General features: G+C 42.7%; 1 protein-coding gene, 1 long non-coding RNA gene and 1 pseudogene across 3 annotated transcripts in view; 2 read left to right on the forward strand and 1 right to left on the reverse strand.

The window, feature by feature from the left end:
- The first annotated feature begins 10,837 nt into the window (after positions 1–10,837).
- Positions 10,838–11,568, forward strand: LOC118986614 (ADP-ribosyl cyclase/cyclic ADP-ribose hydrolase 2-like; annotated as a pseudogene).
- A 4,509-nt stretch (positions 11,569–16,077) lies between these two features.
- Positions 16,078–17,224, forward strand: LOC118986599 (uncharacterized). Its single transcript, XR_005066412.1, has 2 exons — positions 16,078–16,481; positions 16,570–17,224. It is a non-coding gene; the product is annotated as an uncharacterized LOC118986599 (long non-coding RNA).
- A 208-nt stretch (positions 17,225–17,432) lies between these two features.
- The window catches only part of FSTL1 (follistatin like 1), a 54,382-nt gene continuing 45,653 nt past the window's right edge, over positions 17,433–26,161 (reverse strand). For both annotated transcript variants that reach the window (XM_037045586.1, XM_037045584.1), the window contains exons 10-11: positions 25,513–25,589; positions 17,433–18,040 (exon numbers count right to left, since the gene is read on the reverse strand). In XM_037045586.1, coding sequence (XP_036901481.1) covers positions 17,996–18,040; positions 25,513–25,589 — 122 coding nt within the window. In that variant the 3' untranslated portion in view covers positions 17,433–17,995. The remainder of the gene's footprint in view (positions 18,041–25,512; positions 25,590–26,161) is intronic.

Below are 26,161 nucleotides of genomic sequence, written 5' to 3' on the forward strand. Positions count from 1 at the left end.
AATTCTATGCAGCAGAAAGAAAGAAGGAGCTACTACCCTTTGCAACACCTTGGATGTAACTGGAAAGCATTATGCTGAGTGAAATAAGCCAGGTGTTGAAAGACAAATACCATATGATCTCCCCTTTAACAGGAAGCTAAACAACAAAAGAAACAAGCTAGCAAAATATAACCAAAGACACTGAAATGGAGAACAGGGGGACAGCGACCAGAGAGGAGAGGGGAGGGAATTTCAGGGGAAAAGGGGAAGGATTTACAGGTACTAGTAGTATAAAGGACACATGGACAACAACTAAGGGGGGTGGAAATGGGAGTGAGGTGGGGAGCACTGGGGGGGGGGTGGGCTGGGATGGGAGTAAAAAACAGAAAACTGTACTTGAACAATAATTAAATTTAAAAAAAGAAAAAAATACAATTGATTTTTGTACATTGATANAATAAGCCAGGTGTTGAAAGACAAATACCATATGATCTCCCCTTTAACAGGAAGCTAAACAACAAAAGAAACAAGCTAGCAAAATATAACCAAAGACACTGAAATGGAGAACAGGGGGACAGCGACCAGAGAGGAGAGGGGAGGGAATTTCAGGGGAAAAGGGGAAGGATTTACAGGTACTAGTATAAAGGACACATGGACAACAACTAAGGGGGGTGGAAATGGGAGTGAGGTGGGGAGCACTGGGGGGGGTGGGCTGGGATGGGAGTAAAAAACAGAAAACTGTACTTGAACAATCATTAAATTTAAAAAAAGAAAAAAAGAAATACAATTGATTTTTGTACATTGATTTTGTATCTTGCAACTTTGTTGAATTTATTAGTTGTAAGTGTTTTTTCTTTGTGGGGATTCCTTAGTATTTTCCATGTACAAGATTATGTTATCTATGAATAGAGGCAGTTTTATTTCTTTCTAATTTTGAGTGCTCATATTTCATTTTCTTGATTAACTTTCCTGACTAGAATCTCCAGTACAATATTGAATAGAAGAAGTGAGGTTAAACGTTCTTGTTTTGTTTCTGACCTTAAGGACAAAGCATTCTGTCTTTCATCATTAAGTATGATGTTAGCTGTGAGTTTATTGTAGATGGATCTTATTAGATGAGAATGTTGCCTTCTATTGCTAGCTTGTTGAGTGTTTTTATCAACAAAAAAATTAAGATTTTTGTTAAATGCTTTCTCTGAATCTATTGAGAAAATCATGCAGTCTTTGTCCTTTATTAACATGGTATATCACACTAATTGATTTTTGTATATTGAACTGACCTCATGTATTTCTGGAATATATCATATTTGGTCATGGTATATAATCTTTTCTATATGTTGCTGGATTTGGTTTGCAGGTATTTTGTTGAGGATTTTTGTTTCCATATTCATAAGAGATATTGGCTTGTAGCTTTCTCCTTTTGTGATATCTTTATCTGGCTTTGGTATTAGGATATTATTGGTCTCATGGAATAAGCTGAAATGTGTTCCCTTATCTTGTGGCTTTTTGGAAGAGTATATGAAGGCTTTGTGTTAATTCTTTAACTTTTGGTTTTATTTATTTTATGTGTTGTTTTCCTATTCTCTATTTCATTTACTTCAACTCTAGTCTTTATTATTTCCTTCTTTATGCTTGCTTTGGGTTTAGTTCAATTTTCTTTTCCTAGAAACTTAAGGTACAAGGTTTGGTTATTGATTTGAGATTTTCTTTCTAATGTAGGTATTTACATCAGTAAATTTTCTTCTCAGTGCTGATTTAGCTGCATCCCGTAAGTTTTGGTATGTTATGTTTTCATTTTCATTCATCTCAAAGTATTTTCTTTCTTTTTTTTTCAAGATTTTATTTATTTATCTTTAGAGGGGAAGGGAAGGAGAGAGGGAGAGAAATATCAATGTATGGTTGCCTCTCATGCTTCCCCTGCTGGGAACTTGCCTGAAACCCAGGCATGTGCCCTGACTGGGAATCGAACCACGATTGTCTGGTTTGCAGGCCCACGCTCAATCCACTGAGCTATACCAGCCAGGGCTCAAAGCATTTTCTAATTTCCCTCAGGATAACTTATTTGACTCATTATTTAGAGTTGTGTTGTTTAATTTTCATGTATTTTTTACTTCCTAAATTTTATTGTCATTGAGTTCTAACTTCATTCCATTATAATAACCTTTGAAATTGTGAAGGGGGAGCACTGGGGAGAATAGTGGTTCTCCAAGCAGCAACCCCAGACCAGCAATATTGGCACCAACTGGGAGCTTGCTGGAAATGCAGATTTTCAGGCCCCACCCAAGACTTACTGAATCAAAAATTCTGAGGGTAGACCTAACAATTTGTGTTTTAACAAGGCCTCCCGGTGATTTTTACCCACTCTCAAATTCAAGAACCACTGATGTAGAATGTTGGTCCCCAGGGGTGGTGAAAACCCAGGAAAAGTCTGGCCTGTCCCTCCGTATGAGGACGGGGTGCCATCTCCTCAAAGTCTTGAGCAGCAGGTGAGGAAAGCAGAGTTCCTGACTCCTAGCCTCATTCCAGTAAAGCAGGACTAATTAGATGGACTCAGAGATTTAAATGTCCTCTTTTGAGTTGCCCTTTTCTTTAAAGGAAAGAAGAATGGGGTTACTTGTTCTCCAGACTATTAAGCTTTTCCCGCATGTTCAAGGGTGCTTGGATGTCTTTGACCATCACAGTGGGCCACAGGCTCTCCTGAGACACTAGGATAAGCTATCACTGAGACAACTTCAAGGAAACCCCTGCTTTATGTCTCGCTAAATTTTAGCATCGAAAATAGGTCCTGGAAATGCATAAAAGGCCCACATATTTTACTTTTCTTCACCTCCTTTCGTGGGCTTATTTGTATAAGTCCCTTTGAGATCTGACACATGCCTATTTTTCTTGCCTTGATCCCTTTATTTTTCAGCACAGGGCTATTGCTTGTTGGTATCAGCTTAGTAACTCTTTGTGGTTTCTAGATTTTGTTCATTTTTTCACTTCTGGAGACTCTTCCTGTGCTTAGGATGCATTTCTTTTCTTGGAGTTCCTAATGGGCTTCTGCTAATCCTTCAAGATTTGCCTCAGACTTGAAACCCTTCTTAATTCTCTTACTCTCATTTCCATTTGTTCAGTATTTCATTCATTCGTGAAATATTTGTTGGGCAACAACTCTGCATCAGATTCTCTTTTAGGCATTAGGGATGCAACAAGGAATAAAATAAATCCCTACCCTCATGGAGCTTACATGCTAGTAGTAGAAAGTAATAGACAGTAAATAAACAAATCAATAAAATATGTAGTATGTCACTGAATTGAATCCATTTATATGAAACACAAAACAGGCAAAATTAATCTGTGCTGTTAGAAGTCAGGATAATGATTGCCCTCGGATCGGGAAGGGAATGGATAGTGGCCAGCAGAGAGCATGAGGAGATTCCAGAGTGTTGGTAGCATTCTGTTTCTTGATCTGGGTGCTGGTTCATGGCTGCGTTCAGTTGGTGAAACTTAATTGAGCTGGACACTTACATGCACTTTTCTGTGAGTATATTATATTTCACTTTAAAGTAAAACATTTATATAATATATCAGATGGTGAAGTCATATAAAGCAAAATAATGCATGAAAGCAAATGGGAAAGAGGGAAGGAACTCTTTCTCAGTGGTTAAATTTTAACGAGGATTTGTAGGAAGTGAGGAAGCCAGGCTTTGAGGTGGGCAAAGGCTGGTGGATTTGAAGAACAGCAAGAAAGCCACTGGTTGGAATAGACAGAGTATGTGGGAGACTGTAAGAGATAATATCAGAAAGATAATAGGAGGCTGGATTGCATTGTGGCTTTTGTTCATACTATGAGAAGAGGTGGAAAGCTAGTAGAGGGTTTTGAACAGAGAAGTAAAATGATCTGACTTATATTTTAAAAGTATTTTTCTGAGTACTTTGAGAAAAGATTTAAAAGAGGCCAAGCATAGAAACAGGGTGACCAGTTGGGAGATTGTTACAACAACCCAGGTAAGAGAAGATGATGACTTAGTCTAAGATGATGAGAAGAGATTGGGTTATGTATATATTTTTGAAGGTAGAGCAGATAGGATTTGCCAACAGGTTAGACGATGATGTGAAGGAAAGAGAGGGTCAGTGATGACTAAGGGTTTTGCCCTGAGCAACGGGAGGAATGGAGCCACCATTTATTCTAATGAGGAAGTCCTGGAGTTCTGTTTGGGATGTGTTAAGTTAGAGATGCCCATTTTAGGTACTTGAGGGGCAATGTAGAGTAGATGGTTGGCTATGAAATTGGAGTTTAGGAGGTAGGTCCTGGCTTGAAACAGAAATAAGGAATTGTCAACCTGTAGATGGTATTTCAAGTTATGAGACTAGATGACTCACCAAGCAAGTAGTCATAGATGGAGAAGAGCAGAGGTTTAGGCACTGAGTCCTGCAACCCTCAACATTTGTAGGTCAAGGAGATGAAGAGAAACCAGGAAAGGAGAATGAGAAGGAGTGGATAGTGAAGGGGAAAGGAAACTAGAAAAGTGTCCTGACTTGGAAGCCAAATGAAGAAAATGTTTCAGGGAGGAAGTCGTGTAGTGACCTGGGTCAAAAACTGCTGATGATTCAAGGAAGGTCATTGAGAATAGGCTACATGAGGGGAGGAACACGACCTATTTTTGGAGTCCGAGATTAGGTCACTGGACAGTTAACACAGAGGACAGTTTGTTTCAAAGGTGAAGAGTAGAGAAATGTGTATTAGCTTAGAAATTTAGAGGGTCTTGGTTTCATTTTTTCCTTTCATTTAAATGGGAGAAATAATAGTGTTGGCATGTGGATAATGAACAAATGGAGAGCATAAAATGGATGATGTAGGAGGAGAGGGGAAAATTACTGAGTAATGTCTTTCAGAAGGCAGAGGGGATGGAGTCTAACGCACAGGCAGGAGGGTTTTCCTTGGGTAAGATTAGGTAAAAGGGGGTTTACACAGAGTATGTGGGCACAGATGCACAAAGGTGAGTAGGGCACTTGTGGAAATTCTTTTCTGTTTGCTTCTAATTTTCTTAGTGAGATAAGAGGCAAGTTTTTAGCTGAGCGTGAGGCTGGAGATGGTGGTATGGAAGAGTCGAGGAGAGAGAATGAAATAGTCACCTATGAGAGTAGGCAAGAACAAAGAAACATAACAGGCTTCCTGGGCAATACTAAAGGCGTTTTTGAGGTTCGTGGTCATGAATTTAAAGTGAGGACCCTCGCATGATCCTCGCGTGTGTTTTTCTCCAGCCACATGCAGCTGCTTTTGTGTGGACAGAGAATGGAGGGCTTTGCTATGCAAGTATGATAAAGGAAGACAGGTACATGCTAGAACATGGTGAAAATAATCAGTCACGGGATCTAAGCTGGGTTAGGAAGGATGAAGGATGTGAAAGGAATGAAGGATGGTGAAAAAGTGGGAGGATCATTTGGTTTCAGGTCCTGATGGGAGCCAGATAATTTTTGGAGCTAGGTACTAGAGACAGTGAGATGGAAGGAGAGAAGGTAGGGGCTGGAGAGTATCAGTGCATGAAATTGAGATAGTAGACTGGTTGTAGTTATTGCTAATGACAAAAATCTAACTTCTAACCACGGGGAGAGTGGCTAAGGTAAGAAGGGAAACAATATCCTTGGAAGAAAGGTCCAAGGGAAGTCAATGGGCCTATATGAGATAGTGACACCAAGAATGACAACAGAAGTAACGTTGTATAGCTTGACAAGAGCCAGCCGCTAAAATCAATAGGGACAATAGATGTGGTGGGGACAATAGATGACTAACATAGAAGAGTAGTGGATGGAAACGTTGAATGACATGGAATCGTAACATAATGGCTTATAGAGATGGGGGAGGGAAAGGAGCTGTACTGAGGAGGAATTTACCTACCCCCAGTGTATGAAGAATGCTGGAAGGAAAACCACCATCACTTGAAAGGGCTGGAGAGGGAAGACCTGTCCTCAGAGGAAAGCCAGATTTCAGTCTGAGCGAGAAGGAGAGAGAAATACTAACAGAAGAAGTTGGGAGTAGGAGGTGTTTGCTGATGATTGACAGCAAATTCCAGAGGGAAGAGTGGGTTTCAGAAAGTTGGGAATGGACTGGAAATGGGATCAGAAAAGGGAGGGTACAGAGCCATGTGGGGCTTAGAGTCCATGGGGTGAAAGATACATTGGGGCCCTAGGGTGTCTTGCAGTGTTAAATACGAGTAGGGGGAAAGCTGCAGTGATATTAGATGTGGTGGCCTCAAGGCAGACCCTGATGGCAAAGTTATAAATGTTGATGGGGTGGTGGGGTGAGGGTGTCGTCAGGAGCTCATGGAGTTCTGAAGTCCCCTCTTCACTCTTTGTGATGGAGGTGTGAAGGCCAGGGTGGAGCAGACTTCTCCGGAGCATGTGGAACTCTGGGGCTCTGTTTTGGCTCTTGTGGGCGATGACATGGAAGCTGGGGAAAGAGAAGCAAAACAGCCACATACAGGACCTCAGTCTGTGCATATTGCAGTTCAAGGGTGCTCAATTTACACAGGCTCCAATGTGACTGGCACTTCTGGGGGAGAAACACACTCTCCATAGCACCTTGAACATGTTATATTTGCAGAATTATTGCATCGCTGAAATTCATTTTTATTCATTGTGTCACAAGACTGAGAATCCCTCCCAAACAGGAGCCATGTTGCCCTATCTCTCTCTTTTAGTGCCTGACTCTTCCAACAGGTGTTGTTAGCTCTTAATTCCTGAATTTTTTCGTTAGGCCTCAGAGATGCAAAATAACTTGGAAACTTGAAATGGAAATGCAGGACCTCTTTATTTCTTTCCTCAGGATACATCGGCAACATCCTCTTCCAGTCTCCCTCTATGGGTTCGTGAGCTAACACACAGACTCTGCCGTCATGCCTTGGCCTGCGTTGAGTTCCTTCCAGAGTACACTGGAATGGGTGGCATTTGCTGGCTGAGGGTGTTGGCTTCACTCACCTGTGTCTCGGCCCCATAAACCCGGCAGATGCAGTAGGGCTGTTCCAAGGCCCTGGGCCCATTTTGTGTCTGTCTCCCTTCTCTCTCTGGAATTTGATGGGAAATATCCCATTCATGTCTCTTTTCCTTTTTAGCTTCTGTAATTGTTCCCCACACACTGTTATTGTTGGATCAATGACTGAGTCAACCAGGACTGTGCCTTACAGACAAAGGGGAGCTGCTGGAGGCGAACAAGCTGCCTGAGGGCCCCTGCTTTTCGGGGGAACAGAGGGCATTTATTTTTCACAGCTCTCCTTTCCTGTGTAACTTTCATAGATACACTGCCACTGAAAGCCAGGTTTGTCTCTGATACAAAACTCCAACCTGCCATGTTTTCATCTCCCTCCCTTCCCTCCTTCCTTCCCTTCTTCCTTCCCTTCTTCCTTCCTTCCTTCCTTCCTTCCTTCCCTTCTTCCTTCCTTCCTTCCTTCCTTCCTTCCTTCCTTCCTCTTTTTTTTTGCAGGGAGAAAGTATCCTCCTCCATCTGACTACTTTTAAGAGATCTGAATCACATCTGCCCAAGAACCAGTCTTGCCCGGAACTCCTGGTTTTCTCTTATGGAAAATATTCTTTTTTCCCCTCTCGGTACCTTTCTGCCATAAGCAGATAAAAAGTAAGGGGTTAGCAAGACCAGTGTGTTGGATGGTCCCCAATTTTGTCTATCTTAGGTCTTGTATGGAAGTCTTGTTTCTTTCTCTTTAATTCTGTTTTATTTGTAAGATATACTTTCATTTGACCTATGCCTCTCACACATTAAGTTCTCTGAGGAAACTTTAAAAATCTTCACTGCAAAATAAAAGACAGTTAAAAGCCTTTTGAACTATCTATCTTGTGTGCATTTTATTGATATGGTACTTCAGTGACAGACAATTTGTTGGAAAGTTCAAGGCAGACCAAGTTTTCTCTAAGCCAGATATTTTGGTTTTTGGTAATGTTACATAGGCACTATGCTCACACAGAGAACCTCAGAAAGAGACGTCTGTGAAAATGATTGTGGAGTTGTATTTGTATAAATCCTACTCTGGACATTACTGGACAAAGCCTAAGGACATTTTGGAAATATTCAAAGATGGTTAGATTAACTCTTAAATTTTTCTGATTTACCCAGTTGATATCAAGGTCTTTATTATTCCTAAACTCCACCTTCTAAATTTTTCCTGTCACTATGCCTTTTTATACAGATTTTCCCCTTTTGTTCCTTTAGGAAATGGGGATAAGACAATGCTTTTCTTGGTGGCTAGGCCTTGTAGGAATTGAGCATAGGTTATGGGAGAGAGGAGAAAAGGCATGTGAGAAAAAGATAGATTACTGCTCAGGAACCAGAGATTTTTCAACTAGCTCAAAACCAAAGTTTTTTGAATCACTGGAGTTAGGTGATAAAATAACTTCCATGGAGGTAAGACATACGTCTGCTTCTGAAACTTCCACCTAGTACGTCACAGGAAGAAGGCACACCAGGATATTTGCACAATTGTACGGATTTGGCACTTGTGTTCCTAAGGTAAGTTTTCAGCAGGCCAGAACTTTGAGGTGCGCGCTGGAGGTCACTGGGGGCCCCGGGGCTGGCTGCCATTACCTCTGGATGTATCTTGTCCAGGAGACCACGTTGGACTGGGGGTTGCATTTCAGGGAACTGCAGAGGCCTGCCCTGAACTGCACTCACATATCTACTTCAAAGAAACCAAAGCAAGACCTGCATACAGTTATTAGAACTAAATGAAAGAACTGATGACCAACTTTTATGTGGTCAGCAACTGCATAACTGAGAACACTAACTGGGAATTAATGGTTTGCATTGATGTGATCTTTATTTTTCAATTTTATTTTTCAATTACAGTTGACATTCAATATTATTTTATGATAGTTTCAGGTGTATGGCATAGTGGTTAGATAGTTATATAATTTACAAAATGATCCCCCCGATAATTCTAGTGCCAACCTGGCACCATGCATCATTATTACAATATTATTGATTACATTCCCCACGCTGTATTTTACATCCCCATGACTATTTCGTAACTACCAATTTGTACTTCTTAATCTCTTCGCCTTTTGCACACAGCCCCCCAGCACCCCTCCCATCTGGCAATCCTCAGTTTGTTCCTTGAATCTATGAATCTGTTTCTATTTNTTCAATTACAGTTGACATTCAATATTATTTTATGATAGTTTCAGGTGTATGGCATAGTGGTTAGATAGTTATATAATTTACAAAATGATCCCCCCGATAATTCTAGTGCCAACCTGGCACCATACATCGTTATTACAATATTATTGATTACATTCCCCATGCTGCATTTTACATCCCCATGACTATTTTGTAACTACCAATTTGTACTTCTTAATCTCTTTGCCTTTTGCACACAGCCCCCCAGTACCCCTCCCATCTGGCAATCCTCAGTTTGTTCCTTGAATCTATGAATCTGTTTCTATTTTGTTCATTTATTTTGTTCTTTAAATGCCACATCTAAGTGAAATCAGATGGTATTTGTTCTCTCTGTGACTTATTTCACTTACTATAATACTCTCTAGGTCCATCCATGTTCGTGCAAATGCAAGATTTCATCCTTTCATGACTGAGTAGTATTCCATTGTGTAAATGTGCCACACCTCCTTTATTCCCTCATCTGTTGGTGGGTGTTTGGGTTGCTTCCATATCTTGGCTATTGTGAATAATGCCGCAATGAACATGGGGGGGATGCGATAATCTTCAAAATAAAGGGAAATGTTGTGAAAGTAGAACGAGTATGAGAGGGACCCAGGTCTGAATCCTGACTCTGTTCCTTGCTAGTTGTATGAGTTTAGATAAGTTCCTTAAACTTCACTAACTCTATATTCCTTATGTGTAAAATATCTTCTCATGGGGTTGTAGAACTATTACAAACCAATAAGCAAAAGACCAACAATCAAGAGAAAAATGAGCAAAGGCAATGAAATAAAAGGATAAGGACCAATAATTCATGGAAAAGTGCTGAATCTCAAAGGAATAATAAAATTAATTAATAAAAATAAATAAATAGATAAGCAAGCAATGAGTTATTATTTTTTCTTTTTCAGAGGTCCAGAAGTTTTAAGACACAGTGCTTGCAAAAATGTAGTAGGGAAATAGACATGCTGAGCTTACTTAATTTTGGTGTGGATGTAACTGGGTGCAACCTCTTTGAAGAACAATGGGCAATTATGAGCAAATTTATAAATGTACACATTATCTAAGAGGAAGAACTTTTTCACTGTATTTTCTTTGATACGATTTGGATATTTTTTGTCATGTGCATATATTACTTTTTCAATAAGAAATAAATGTGAAATAATTTGGAAAAAAATTAACTCCTATTGACAGGAAGACTCTCATTCCAGCAGCAAAATGAAGCTGTTACGTTTCATCATGGAACAACCGTCAGCATCAGTAGCCCAGGGTTTCCTCTGTACATGTCCCACGTGCATCCAGATTTACTCCAGGGCTCTGGGTGGACCTTAGATCCATCTTCTCATTCACATTCTTTTCTCCTCCCTCTCTGTCCTTCCCCTTATTACAGAAATAATTCAATAGGACTTATGGAAACAACATAGATGCTCCAAAGCTAAAGCTAATTAATGTTATCTGTACTAATTTGCATAGTTCTTAATATTACATTTTGATTATGGAAAACTTATCTTCTGGGGTTATCTTCTTTGATTACAAGAAAACTTATCTTCTATCTACTCAGTCTACTCAACCACACCAGCCAGGGCTTTGTGGGTATTTTAAATGGTGTCCCAGAAAAGTAAAGTGGTATCTTCTGACGGGTATCCTAAACCCAAGTCCTTATCCAAACATCCAGATTTCTTCGTGTGAGCAGGGCGGGCAAACTGAAAAAAATGCTTAGACAGTAACTCAGAAAAACAAGCTATTTCTCCGGTGCCCAGGGACACGAACCGCACAGCCATCTGGGAAGCCTTCCACGCAGTGCTGGAGAAGGACCCCTGTTCCGTGCTCCCTTCCTAGGACGACCTTTTCATAAACCTCTCCAGGCACTCCATTCCCAGAGGCCAGTCTCCGTTCTGGGAAAACAACCAGCTTCTGGTCACCAGCTGTGCAGAGAACACGCATAGCTTTGCACCCGTGAGCCACGTTCTGTAGGCGGTCGGAGATCCGCTGAGCCGGTGTCCGCAGGAAAACGCCTCGGGACTCCGTTACCAGCCTGCCCTACATCAGAGGACTGCGAAAACCGTGCTTCGGATCCTTTCTGGAACAGGGCTTCCATGCAGTACGCAAAAGATAGTTCTGGTGTGCTCCACATCATGCTGAATGGTTCGAGCCCACAGGAGCCTGTCCCGTGAAAGATGTTTTTTGTTTTGTTTTTGGCAGGTTTTGAAGTTCCCTACTTCCGGAAGGATAAAATCACACTCATTGAGATCTGGGTTATGCAGGAAATCGGGGGACCCAACCTGGAATCCAGTGGAGAAGGCAGTGTGGAAATCCTGGAGGAGAGACGGAAGGAAATGGGTTTTCTGTACAGCTGTATTAATGGTCACCTGCCAGTGGAGCTCTTAAAGCGCGTGGACCATAGCACTCTTCCTGACTGTGCTTCAAAGCACTTTGATTTCTGAGTCACCCACTTCAAAGAGGCGTCTGTTTCCACCACAGGTATCTTTGCCAGCCACTGACTGAAGAGCCAGCACCCAGCCGCATTTTGAGTCCCCTGTTTACCCAATAAAGAGTGAGCCCCTTAAACCCTAGACGCCCACCCGTCATGACCCCAGCCAAAGCAGAACCCCAGACATCCAGACATGTGTGTTCTCTACTCACAACCCACGACTTCGCTGTGTGGCCCCAGGTGTGCTGCCTAATTTTCAGGTCCAGAAAGCAATAAATCTTTTCTTTTTTTTTTCAAAAAAAAAAAGAAGAAAGAGAAGAAAACGTACCTCCTGAATTATGCTTCTTTCAGACTTCTTTTATCTTATTTTTACCTCCTGAACACACACATAGTGTAATAGCAGGAAAGTGCCCCCAGAGCATGGTTTGGGAGAGGCCACCCAATATTTAAAAGTGGCTGTGGACAAGGTACCCTTCAAATTGGGTCTGAGATTTCCTTCTGAGAATGACAATTTGAATAATCAAACTGGGATTAATGAGACTGGTAATCTTTAAAAATAACATAGCCAGAAAAGGTCTTTTAGCATTTGATTAGCAGTGGAGTAATACTCCAAATCCAATCAAGGTGACCTGGCTATAATTTTAGAGAACAAGACTTCTACACATGACTAAATATTAAAAAACATAAACCTCATTGCCCATAGGGCTCTTTTGGAAGACAGTATTATTGGGGGTGGGGCGTGCATGGTGGTTACAGTAATCACTGGGACAGGAGAGTGGAAAGCAGGTGTTGGTTGTATGTCTCCAGGACGGAGCAGAACATGTGGTCTTAACCAGCCAACATTGAGCCCCCATGAATATACTTATGTTTATGGATAATATGTGTTTGTCAGGTAAAAACCATTAAGGTTATCCAGCCAGACCCTGGTGCACTCCCTGTGCCCCCTGCCCTGGTTTGTTTGGCTTCTTGTGTAGGTTTACCTGCAGGCAGCCTCACCTGATGCATTCCTCCAGTCTTGCAACACCTATGGGGCCTCAGGAGTCATTTAGTTTAACCTCTTCTCAATACACCCTGACTTGTTTTTATTTTTTTCATTTACTTATTTTTAGGGAGAGGGAAAAGTAGGGAGACAGAGAGGGAAACATCATTGTGTGGTTGCCTCTTATGTACCACCTACTGGGGACCTGGCCCGCAACCCAGGCATGTGCCCTGACTGGGAATTGAACCAGGATCCTTTGATCCACAGGCCAGCATTCAATCCACTGACCGACACCAGCAAGGGCTCACCCTGACTTCTTATCACTTCCCACCTCAGACCCACCATCCATCATTATTTTTGTTATATTTTACTGTTTATGCTATTACAGTTGTCCCAGTTTTATCCCTTTGCCCCCTCTACCCAGCCCACCCTCACTCTCATGCAAACCCCACACCATTGTCCATGTCCATGGGTCATGCATATATGTTCTTTGGCTACTCTATTCCCTGTACTGTACTTTATACATCCACAACTATTCTGTAACTACCAATTTGTACTTCTTAATTCCTCCACATTTTTCACCCACCACCCCAAACCTCTGCCATCAGGAAACTGTGAAAATATTCTTTATGCCTATGATTCTGTCTTGCTTGTTTTTATTTTTGGATCCAATTGTTGATAGATACAATTTATTGCCATTTTATTGTTAATATTATTGATCTTCTTCTTAATGGATCCCCTTTAACATTTCATATAATATTGACTTCGTGGTGATGAACTTCTTTAGCTTTTCTTGTCTGGGAAATTTTTATCTGTTCCATTCTAAATGTTAGCTTTCCTGGAAAGAGTAATCTTAGTTGTAGGTCCTTGTTTTTATCACTTTGAATATTTCTTGCCAATCCTTTGTACTGTGTAAAGTTTCTGTTGAGAAATCAGCTGACAGTCTTATGGGAGTTCCCTTGTAGTCTTGTAGGTAACTTTTTCTCCTGCTGCTTTTAAGATTTTCTGTCATTAAACTTTGGCATTTTAATTATGATGTGTCTTCGAGTGGGCCTCTTTGGGTTCATCTTCTTTGAGACTCTCTATGCTTCATGGACTTGTATGTCTACTTCTTTCACCAAGTTAGAGAAGTTTCTGTCATTTTTAAAAAAAATAGGTTTCCAATTTATTGTGCTCTCTCTTCTCCTCTCAGCACCCCCATGATGTAAATGTTGGTATGCTTGAAGTTGTTCCAGAGGCTCCCTACACAATCCTCATTTTTTAAATTTTTTCTTCTTGCTCTTCTGATTGGTTGTTTTTTGCTTCCTTATATCCAAATTGCTGATTTGACTCTCAGCTTCATCTGCTCTACTGTTGATTCCCTATAAACTGTTCTTTATTTCAACTAGTGTATCCTTCATTTCTGACTGGATTTTTTTATGCTGTTGAGGACCTCACTAAATTCCTTGAGCATCCTTATAAGCACTGTTTTGAACCCTTCATCTAATAGATTGCTTTTAGTTCTTTTTCTGGAGTTTTGTCAGTTCTTTCTTCTGGGCCATGTTTCTTTGTCTCCTTGTTTTGGCAGCCTCCCTGTGTTTGTTTCTATGTATTAGGTAGAGCTGCTGTGTCTCCCAGACTTGGTAGAGTGGCCTAATGTAATAGTTGTCCTGTAGAGTCCAGTGGCATAGCCTCCCCTATTCCCACACTGGTACTCAAGGTGTACCCACCGTGTGGGTTGTGTATAACATCCTGTTGTAGTTGAGCTTTGATTGCTGTTGGCACATCCAAGGTCAGCCTCTACTTGTGCTCTTTCCAGGGTCACATAGAATAAGCTACAAAGAGATCTGCAGATGGCTACTACTTTTGCTGGGTTTGGATGTGCCTCGGCTAGGCCAAGAAGTAAACCAAGGCCTACTACTGCTAGTGCTGTGCTAGGGCAATTTAGAGAGAGGTACAGGGCTTGCTGAAGCCAGATGCTGCTTGTGTGAGAGAATTTAGGAAATTCTGAAGCATGGGCCAAAATAAGCTGTTTGTATAGAAAAGCCACTGGAAATAGCTCGGGCAGTCCCGGAAGTTGGGTGGGGCTGGGCATCAGGGAATCACCCAGGTAGGACAAAGAGCGTAACCTAGGTTGATGGAGTCTCAGATATTGTGCCCACCTGTCAGCTCTGGCTCTGTGGGAAGAGGGCTCAGAAAAGGAACAATGGCTTCTGCCAGCACTTCTGTCTGGGAGAAAGCTGCCCTACAGGTCTTGCTCTGCTGTTGTAAAATTTACTTCCTCCCCATATGTTTCTAATGTCTTTCAATCTGCTACACCCATGTAGAGCTCAGAGGGAGTCCAAATAAGTCTGTGTGCTGGCCCTTTAAGAAGAAATGCCTGAGACTCCAGTAGTTTCTGTCTTCCACAGCCTCAATCCCTGCTGGTTTTTACAACCAGAAGTGACGGGGACTTATCTTCCTGGCACTGACACCCTGGGCTGGGGAGCCTAGCGTGGGCCTGGGAGCCCTCACTGCTGAGATATCCTTCCCGATTTTCATCTGCCGCATGTGGGTGTGGGACCAGCCTATTCCATGTCTCTGCCCCTACCAGTATCAATGTGGTTTCTTCTTTAATTCCATAGTTGTAGGACTTCCATTCAGCTTGATTTCTGATGGTCCCGAATGATGGTTGTTCCATGGTTGTAATTTTGATGTCATTGTGTGAGGAGAACTGTTTACCTACATCGCCATCTTTTGAATAAACTTCTCTATCCCTGAGTAAATTTTCTCTCCCAGCTGCAGTTCTCCTAAGGTTTTATTAGGAGAAATGCTTCAAGTCTCTCTTATGGCTCCTGAACCCATTTTATGAGGTAAATACACTCTCATAAGATTATTTGGGGTGGGGGAGAAAACCAATACAACTCTTATTTTAACTTCTTTATTTATCAATAGTATCCAAAAAAATTAGGAGTTACAAAAACAAGTTAAATGCAGTATGGAAGCCTACTAAATACAAATACATTTCACAAACACATAGGCAACAAAATCTGTTCAAATTGCTTCTTAAAATTTGGCTATTTTAAAACATAGGTGTAAAGACATTCAAACTGGTTCACACGGACTTATTAGCAGGTGGAGGAGCCCTGCTTTCCAAAAGCAGTGGAGTCCAGTGTCATGGCGTGTGAGGTTTCCATGGGCACTGGATCTTAGCAGGTGCTGTAATTAATATGTTTATAAAACTGTATATACACAGAGAGAAAGCCCAAGGAAGCTTGCAGACTAAGCCACGTGCTTTTAGAGAGGTGGGGGAACTGAACCCAACTTAATCCTGCGTGTTTGCTCCATGCAACACTCCACAAATTTGGCTATTTAGCAGCTTTCCATGCATGGTCATCAGATTGTATGATTCTACGGCGCAGACAAGAGCTTCCCTATTTACAGGCGGAATACAGATTTGCTCTTGGGAATTCGTTGCTGCAGAGCAGGGTAAGTCTTGGGTGGCAACCACTGTCCCAAATAACTTGTGAGGAGACACTCTGGTTTCTTGCTTTAAACAAACTGGTAGTGCTGCTCTCCCTCCCTTAGCGTCCAAGTGCTGGCAAACTTGATCAAGGTGTGTTGCTGGGAGTTCCCAAGGCACTCGGACAGGGAGGAGCATTTCAGACTGCGCAAGTGGGGTTTGAAGGGAACTTTTAAGTGGGATGATAGATAAAAGCTTAGAATTCTAAATGAAGTGGGGTGTTCTCCTCTCAAAAGAGAACAAGGACACTTATTTAGAAGAAATTCCACTTTCAGTACAACTTTCATCAATCCACATGTCTTCCCTCTGGTGGTCTATAATCTGCTTTCTGAAAATGAGACCTTATGTCAAGGGTTTAATCTTTGTTATTCCAAATGCATCTTAAATATGGTACTGAGTAGGGTTAATGACTACACAGGCCAAAAGACATAGGAAGGACTGACCTCTCCTCTATCACAATTTTAAGGTTAAATTTCCACTTCCACACTCTTGAAATGTGAAACCTCCCTTTTGTCCTCATCTCTAAATGGAAAGCCATTTCTGTTTCCAAGAAGGTTAAAGAGGAAACGCAAAAGTGAAGACCAGTGGAGTTGTTCTCTTCCCCACTCTTTTCCAGGGCGTTACCTGAGAGGGCTCTGCATCACAGCACAGCCTGGGGCCATTCAGACTGAGGTCAAATTTGGTCATCTTGTTTTGGCTGTTTAAATCTTCTTGTTCTAACAAATATTCACCTATCCTAAGGAGGAAAGGAAAATCATAGGAACTTGTCTCCTATGGATCAATGATCATAAACTTTATGAAATCAAAAGGTTAATGCATTCCTGCCTGCTCACTGAGGAAGCTGAGGCCTGGAAATAGGAAGAGACAGAGCTGAAGTCACTCTCCTAGTCAGTGGTGGACCAATGAGCATATTGATAGGCCGGGATATCTAAGCCTTGCTTAGCTGCACTCGTCTCCATCCTTGAAATACTGATTTTGATAAAGAACTGAAAACAAATTAGCTTTTGGATCTTGAAAGCTCTGTATGGAGACTCTCCTCTTCCCCAGGCTCCTGTCCGAGGTACCCACGGCTCTGGCAGACCACTGAGCCACTGGAAGCCAGGGGGACAAACTCTGGGCTTCGGCTAGTGTGTGGCAGGGCAGGAAGTCAGGGTGACAGCAGTCCCTGCACCTGGTAGAACCCCAAGTTCCCCTACCTCTGAAATGGTAGGACTATGGAAAAATAATTACAAAAGCTTAATTTCTACTCAAGAAAAGAAAATATTAAAAAACAACTAATATAACGATAATAATTAAAAAATGAAGTCAACTTGCCAAAAAAAGTTTTACAGAAAAATAGCACCTTTGGTAAGAAGTATTTTTTAAAATTTGGTTAGGTCTCTAAGGGACTGACAGTACACAAGCATCTGCATCATTTGGGTATACCTTCCCAGAAACTCCATCAAGTCTGAGGGCCACTGAGGAACTAGGCGGGACAGCTGTGTATCTACAGGCAGTGGTTGGGGCCATGAGGAGATGCAGAGATGCTGGTCTCTGTTATGCTGATAGCAACCAAAAGAACTGGAAGCAGAATGCTTCTTCTCCACTGAGCTTCCCCAAGCCCTCCTCCAGGTACCATCTGCTGAGTTCTCTCTGGCACCGCTTGCCCTCCCTGCAGCGCGTTAGACTCAGAAGTGGTTCAGATCTGGATTTGCTCCTCTCTCTACCCTGATGCAGTTTCTTTACTTGCCTCCAGCCCCAAAGCCCCCATTTATACAGTTTCTCTCAAATCACTCCTGGAAATGGAGGTTATGGCCCTTCCCCCTCTCGCCAGCCACCCCATTTCCTTTATTGCAAAACAAACAGACAAAATAAAACTTGTTGCTATACAAGCAAATACTGGTGATTTGGCGATTGTAGCAGACTCGTGTATACTGGACTCAGCGCCGAAGTGCCGGAGAAGGTGCCCGTCTCTGGACACCGTTCCCAGGTGCCTCCTCACTAGATCTCTTTGGTGTTCACTCTCTTGGCCTTTTCGGCTGTTTCCTTCAAGAAGCAAGAGAAAGTAAGGGTTATGAAATATTTTTTAAAATCACTGGCATTTCTCTAGACTTCAAGACTTTATCTAGCATTGACAGACACATGCTTATGCTGAATTTTAGTTCTATTTACTAGTCCATCTCCTCTGTGGATGGCACACAACTTCGGGGCAAGGATCGTGTCTTATTAAGACACAGTCATCTAGGGGCTGTCACTGGATTAAGAGATGACCCCATTGGGATTCCTATGAAACAGTCAGGTCAGGCATGATTAGCCCCACTTTCAAAATGAAGAGAAGGCTACAAAACAGCAGTGCTACAAGATGTCCTGAGTCCAAGTACAGAGAAGTGTTAAGAGCAATAGGCTCCGGAGGCACAATGCTGGAACTTCAATTGTGGCTGTGCTGCGTTCCGGGGGACTTGGGGCATATTATGAAACCTTCTATGCCTCCGTGTCTTCAACTGCAAAATGAGGGTAATAAGGTACGATCTCTTACAACTGTGATACAACTCTCCAAAAAATACATTCTTCTTTTTTTTAAAGTATTTTATTTATTTATTTTTAGAGAGAGAAGGGAAGGAGAGAGAGTGAGAGTGAGAAAAACATCAGTGTATGGTTATCCCTCATGTGCCTCCCACTGGGGACCTGGCCCACAACCCAGGCATGTGCCCTGACTAGGAATCGAACCAGTGACCCTTGGTTCTCAGGCTGACAGTCCGCTGAGCCACATCAGCCAGGGCAGATGACATTCTTCTTAAAGCCAATGAGCACATGAGGAGATATTCAACATCGATCGTTAGAGAAATACAAATCAAACTACAGTGAGATGCCAGGACACTAGATTGGCTAAAATTAAAAAAAAAAAAAAAAGGACAATGTTGCCAGGTTTGTGGAGAAATTGAAACACTGCTGGTGAGGATGTAAAATGGTACAGTCACTTTGGAAAACAGGCTGGCATTTCTTCAAAAGATAAACAGAGTTACCAAATGGCCCAGCAATTCCACTCCTAAATATGTACTCAAGAGAAACAAAACACAAAAGCTGTACAAGAATGTTCATAATATCATTATCAGAGCCATATCCATCAACCGATGAGTGGATATATACCATGTGGTATATTCATACCATGGAATGTAATTTAAATTTAAAATAGAATAAAGCAATAAGTCAACTAATTTAAAAAAATTTTAAGACCGTGGCTGGTGTAGCTCGATGGATTGAGCACAGGCTTGTGAACCAAAGCATCGCTGGTTTGATTCCCAGTCAGGGCACATGCCTGGGTTGCAGGCCATATTCCCAATATGGGGTGTGCTAGAGGCAACCACACATTGATGTTTTACTCCTTCTCTTTCTCCTTCCCTTCCCCATCTCTCTAAAATAAGTAAATAAAATCTTAAATTTTTTTTAATTTAAAAAAGGAATGAAACACCAATTCATGCTACGACAAGGATAAGCCTTGAAAACATTACACTAAATAAAAAGAAGAAGACAGAAACACTACATACTGAGTAATTCCATTTATATATGTTCAGAACAGGCAAATCTTAAGAGTTAAACCACTAAGAGCTTAATTAGTGGTTACCAGGGAAGAGTGAATATAGTGACTTCTAATGGGCATGAGGTTTCTTTTGGAGATGATGAGATGTTCTTGTGGCTGACAGTCTTGGGACTATACTAAAAACCACTGGACTGGACATTTCATTATCTTTTTAATCTTTTTTAAAATTACATTTTATGATTATGCTATTACAGTTGTCCCAATTCCCCCCCCTTTGTCCCCCTTCACCCAGCACCCCACACTCCCTTGGGTAAGCCCCACTGTTCACGTCCATGGGTCGTGAGTTCTTTGGCTTCTCCATTCCCTACACTGTACTGTACATCCCCAGGGCTGTTCTGTAACCACCTCTTTGTACTTCTTAATCCCCTCACTTCTTCACCCATTCTCCTACAACTCCCTCCGACCAACCAAAACCCTCTCCATAGCCATGATTCTGTCTTGTTTGCTTCATTTGTTTTTTTAGATTTAATTGTTGACAAGCATGCATTTAATTATTCATAGCTTTGATATTCTTTTCTGAAATAAAGTCCCTTTAATGTTTCACATAATGGCTTGGTGATGATTAATCCTTTTTAAAGATTCATTTATGCTCAGTGGATTGAGCACAGGCCTGCGAACCAGAGGCCTGCAGTTCGATTCCCAGTCAGGGCACATGCCTGGGTTGCAGGCTGGTTCCCTGCAGGCCAACTCCCAGCAGGGGACGCTCGAAAGGCAACCATACATTGATGTTTCTCTCCCTCTCTCCTTACCCTCTAAAGATAAATAAATAAATAAAATCTTTAAAAAAAATAAAGATTCATTTATTTATTTTTAGTGAGAAGGAAAGGGAGGGAGAGAGAGAGAGAAACATCAATGCATGGTTACCTCCTGAGCATCTACCATGGGGGATCTAGTCCACAACCCAGACATGTGCCCCGATTGGGAATCAAACCAGCAACCCTTTGGTTCACAGGCCAGCACTCAATCCACTGAGCCACACCAGCCAGGGCTGGAACTGCTTTTCTGTTGCTGCTTTTAAGATTCTATCTTTATCTTTAACTTTTGGCATTATAATTATGACAAATCTTGGTATGGGCTTCTTTGCATCAATTGTGTTTGGGACTCTCTGTGCTTCCTGGATTTGCATGTCTGTTTCCCTCACTAAATTAGGGAGGTTTTCTTTCATTATTTTTTTTCAAATAGATCTTCAGTTTCTCGTTCTCTCCTCCTTCTGGCACTCTTATGATGTGAATGTCGGAATGCTTGAAGTTGTTCCAGAGGCTGCTTACAGTATCCTCGTATTTTCGGATTCTTTTTCCTTCTTGTTGTTCTGATTGGTTGTTTTTTTCCCCCCTAATGTTCCAAATTGTTGATTTGATTCTCAGCTTCATCCACTCTACTGTTGTTTCCCATAAATTGTTCTTTCTTTCAATTAGTGAATCCTTCATTTCTGACTGGATCTTTTTCATACTGTTGAGGTCCTCACTAAATTCCTTGAACATCTTTATAACCAGTGTTTTTGAAATCTGTATCTGATACATTGCTTATCTCCATTATGTTTAGTTCTTTTTCTGGAGTTTTGATCTGTTCTTTCACTGGGGCCATGTTTCTTTGTCTCCTCATTTTGGTAGCCTCTCTGTGTCTGTTTCTATGTATTAGGTAGAGCTACTGCAACTCCCTGCCTTGGTAGCATGGCCTAATGTAGTAGGTGTCCTGTGGGTTCCAGTAGCACAGCCTCCCCTATCACCCACACTGGGTACTCAAGGTGTGCTCTTCGTGTGGGCTGAGTACACCCTCCTCTTGCAGTTGAGCCTTGACTGCTGTTGGCAACTGATGGGAGGGATTTACCCAGGCCCATCAGTTGGAAGGGCTGGCTGTGACCACTGACCACCAACCTCCATCCTCCATGGAGGATCAGCTGTGCAGGGGCACGGTGGTTGTGCTCTGATGTGGTTCTGTAGTTGTCCACTGGGTGCACTGGCCCTAGGGTTTCTCAGGTGGTGCGGACCAAGGTCAACTCCCCCCTGTGTTTTGCCAGAGACCACCCTGCCTGAGCTATAGAGCAACCTGAGATGGCTGCTACTTGTGCTGGACTAGGAGATTCCCAGGTGAAGCCAGGCTGCAACTCTATACTGGCAGCTGCTAGTGCCTGGCCTGGGGCCACTTGGCAAGAGGCATGAGATAAGAGGGTTGGGAGCTCACTGAAGCCCAGCTGTTGCTTGTTTGAAAGGGTTTAAGAAGTTGTGAAGCATGAGCCAAGACCATGTATTCATATAACAGAAAAAACTACTGTTAATAGCTGTAAGTTGGGTGGGATGGAGTTTCAGGGGATTTCCAGAGCTGGGGTGAAGTGGGGGGCAAACAGTGTTACCCAGGTGGACGGAGTCTCAGATACGGCACCCACCTGCTGGCTCTCTGGCTGTGCCCATCTTTCTGTCTGGGAGAAAGCAGTCTCCCAGCTCTCACCTCAATGCCAGCCACTTCAGTTTCTCCCTGTCTGCCACTGGTGCCTTTCAAGCTGCTACTCCAGTGCTGGAGCTCAGAGGGACTGAGTATGAGTAGGTGAGTTTATGTGTGGGTTTTTAAAGAGGAACTGTTTGGGGCTCCAGAAGTTTCTTCCATTGACTCAATCCTTGTTGGTTTTCGCAGCCAGAAGTTACGGGGGCTTATCTTCCTGGCACTGGAACCCTGGGCTGGAGGCCTGATGTGGGCTTGTACTCCTCGCTCCCAAGATAGCCCTCCTGAATTTTTATCCACCACACATGGGTGAGGGAGCAGCCTAAGTCTGTGCCCCTCCTACCCATCTGGATGGATGTAGTTTCTTTAATTCCATAGTTGTCAGACTTCCATTCAACTTGATTTCTGATGGTTCTGCATGATGGTTGTTCTATAATTTCGTTGTAATTTTGATGTGGTTGTGCAAGGAGGCGAGCCACATTTACCTATGGAACCATATTGACTAGAAGTCTCCTTGTAACAGGGTGCAGCCAGGGGGCCCTCAAAGAGGGATTTGTAATGGGGCCCATAACTTGGATGTTCAGGAAATATGAAAATATAGGATGTCCTCACCCCCACAAGTCTGAACTGGGGGATGGGACACATGGAGCAGAATCATTGAGAGCTGTTCTGCATAGCAAGTTTTGCAAATAACCTCAGGTATGGTCATTTAACATATCTATAACTTTTAACTGGTTTCATAGATATGTTAAATAGCTGTGGCCTTGCTTTGAGCCAGGGAGATGAGAATGACTTCCACCCATGACTTAACTGGGAGGCAACTCCCCCTGGTTATAGCGCCTGCGTAAGAGCTTGGAGATGACTGGCTCCATGCCATATAGGGCCATGCCTGCCCAGACTTACTATGGCGGCCCCGAAAAGCTGGCAAAATACAGGAATGCTGGCAGGTGTAGCTGATTGTGGGAGGAGTTAGAAACGGGGATGCAAAGGAAAACTGGCACTGGGATTTAAACTCAGGTGCAGCAGCCACGCAAGGGGCGGGGATCATGCAGATTTGGTGAAAGGGAGGGGACGATGAGGCTTTGGTGAGAGGGGGATTCACACTGCTTGGTGAGAAGGGAGAACCATGCAGCTCTGGGGCTCCCTTTGCCATGCAGCTTAGGAAGCCAGAAAGCAAGATAGAGCAGCCATGCAGAGCTCTCTCTTACCAGTTTGGAAGAATGCAGGAGGGACACAGGAGGGAGGAAAGGGGTGAAAGGACTCTTGCTGGTGGGTGAGGAGAAGGTGCCACGTGAGTTTAGATTAAGAACTGGAGATTGCAGTGGCGACATAGCTGATGGCGCTGGGAACTGAGGGAGGCCTGCCAGCAAAGCACAGATTACTGGGAAAAAAACGGGGGCTACCTGAGCCACAGACTTCTATTTCTTTTCCTGAGATATGGTACCCTGGACTAGGCAAAGGGGAGAAGGAAGAACTGTGTGTGTTTGTGGGTAAGGGACTTTGGGATTTTAATGAAGACATTAAGTCATTACTCTTAAGTCTGTGTAACTTTTGCATAAATAATGCCTTTCCTTTTCACCAATCTCTGACATAGAGGGCTATAATTCCCTGACAGCAGGCAAGGTGAACCTAGTACAGGGGGACCCCAGCAGGACGGGAGTCCATTCAGTAATAGTATTTTGTCCCCCTGCATGGGTCCGTTTGGTAACACCCTGTTAATCTGCACTGTACATTTTAAAGATGTGAATTTTATACCTGAATTATATTTCAACCAAAAAATTAAATAGAAAAGAAAATGACGAAAGTGACTGGCATCTAGCAGACACTATTGGTGCCCCATCCAGGGTCCCTTGTCTTTACTCTTTCAGTTCACTGAACTGGCTTCTTACTGCCAGCACCTGCCTCTTCTTCTCTGGCAGCAGGAGCCTGCTCTGCTCACCGTGTTGGCAGGCCAGAAATGCCCAGTAACTGACGTTTGCTTATGGCAGCCCTTGCTAGGGGCTGACAGGAATTCATGAAGGAATTCCTTCAGGCATGCTAACTGCTCCCAGAGTTCCACACCAGAACTGAGCTCCACTTGCCTGCAGTGATAAACCTCCTGGACACACGCTATTGCTTCCTTCCCTTTTTGAGCTCAGTTCCCAACTCCCTTCCTGGTGTTTCTTGGGATTGCCTCCCAAATAAACTACGTGTACTTGAGTCCTTGCCATAGTATCTGCACCTGAGGGGACTTACATAGACAGAGACACTTAAAAATGAAGGACAGGAGACTCTGCTTTGGTTAAAAAAACTGACATGAGAATTCTACACTATTAGTAACGAGAATGACAAAATGCATATAAAATCAATAAATATGAGCAATACTATTAACAATTCTTTATTTTCAAGTCAAATAGTTTTATTATTCTTTATTTTCATCTCAATAGTTTGCCAGTTCTTATGACTGGTATATGCCTTAAAAACTACATCAGGGCCCTAGCCAGTGTAGCTCAGTTGGTTGTAGCGCTGTCCTGTAAATTGAAAGGTCATAGGTTTGATTCCCGGTTACATAGAAACTGATCGATATTTCTATCTCACATAGATGTTTCTCTCCCTCTCTTTCCCTCCCTCTTCCTCTCTCTAAAATCAATAAGCGTATCCTCAGGTGAGGATAAAAAATTAAAAAAAACCCCAAACCAAAACAACTTATATGTCACAGAGAAAGCTTGTATTACCAGACCCAGTCTACACACAGGTGATTTAAGGTACAATGTCCTTTGTTAAGACTTTACGGTAAAATAGTGGAAAGACAGGCCTGGGAATCCAGCATACTGGACAGAAGTCCATGTCTTCTCTATAGGACCGTAGCAAAATATGTCAGTGGATCACTTTTCTGCTAAGAACCTTTTCCCCAGGAAGGACTTCGACTTGACATAGAACCTGAACAGAATTGTCATTATCTTCTCAAGTCTCTAGGAAGCAGAACCTTGCAGTTTTGGGTGTTTGTCAGTCCAGGCAGTTTTCTAGCCAGCTTAGCATGTAACATAAATCCTTTCTGCTCTAGTCCAAATCCATGAGTTTCATGCTCACTGAGAACCAACTATATACCCATCCCTGTGGTAAATACAGGGATGCAATGGTGAGCAAGCCATAGAGCTTTGCCTTCAGGAATTTATGGTCTGTGTCTGGGCACTTGTGACAGAACACAGTAAACTTCTTTAGTCCTTGCTCATTTGCAAATGATTTCCAACCCATCTGCAAATCACCAACTGACTGACTCTTACTTATAAAGCAATTCTGCTAGGACCTGCAGGGCCCTGCGAGGACCCCATCAGAGAGCAGGATCGTGGTTTGATATTATGATATTATAGGTGTATCATCCAGGGTCTATTGCACTGAAGAGAGTGTATGTTTTTGGTCTCCTGAGCTATTAGGCGATGTCTGAATGGTGGAAGGGCCTGCTGGCGGCAAAGATGCCTGAATCAGCAGGGAGGCTGCCACTCACCTGGTGCTTTTGGAGCTCCTGGACGTATCTTGTCATCTCCTCCTCTGTCTGGGTCTGGACCCCCTTCTGATTCTTTCCTGCAAGAAGAACCAAGGCTCAGAGCAGAGGTGGCTGAGGGAAGCCAGTTAGGGATCCTCTTGGTATCTACTTTCTAGGTTCTTAATTTCACCTCCCATTTAATTCAGTGAAGCGTGAATTACTCACATTTCCCTGCTACCTCCAAAGCAATACACTGAAAACAAAACAATCTATCCCCACTATTTTCTGGCATCTGTTTCTAGTGTCTTCAACTGTTCTGTACATCTGCTCCGGGACTGGCCTTCCAGAAAGAGCTACAGAGAAAATCTGGATCCTGACTCTGGAATTATTCTGGAGCAATGATTCCCTACCATTCACAGATCCTTCAGAACATTTCAAAATACAACTGCTTAGACTGCATCTTCAGAGACTCTGATGTCATTGTTGTGAGGGGGGCCTGGGCACAGCATCCTAGAATGCTCTCAAGGTGGTTCAGGTGTGCAGCCAGGGTCAGTAACAACACACCTCCAATGACCAAACTTGCACACACACACACACACACACACACACACACACAATTATAGCATATATCTTAAAAAGGTAGGTTTCCAAACTGCTCTTTGGCAGATTC

The sequence above is a fragment of the Sturnira hondurensis genome, unplaced genomic scaffold (assembly GCF_014824575.4).
Source record: "Sturnira hondurensis isolate 20B ecotype Veracruz unplaced genomic scaffold, ASM1482457v3 Scaffold0004338, whole genome shotgun sequence".
Taxonomy (NCBI): Eukaryota; Metazoa; Chordata; class Mammalia; order Chiroptera; family Phyllostomidae; genus Sturnira; species Sturnira hondurensis.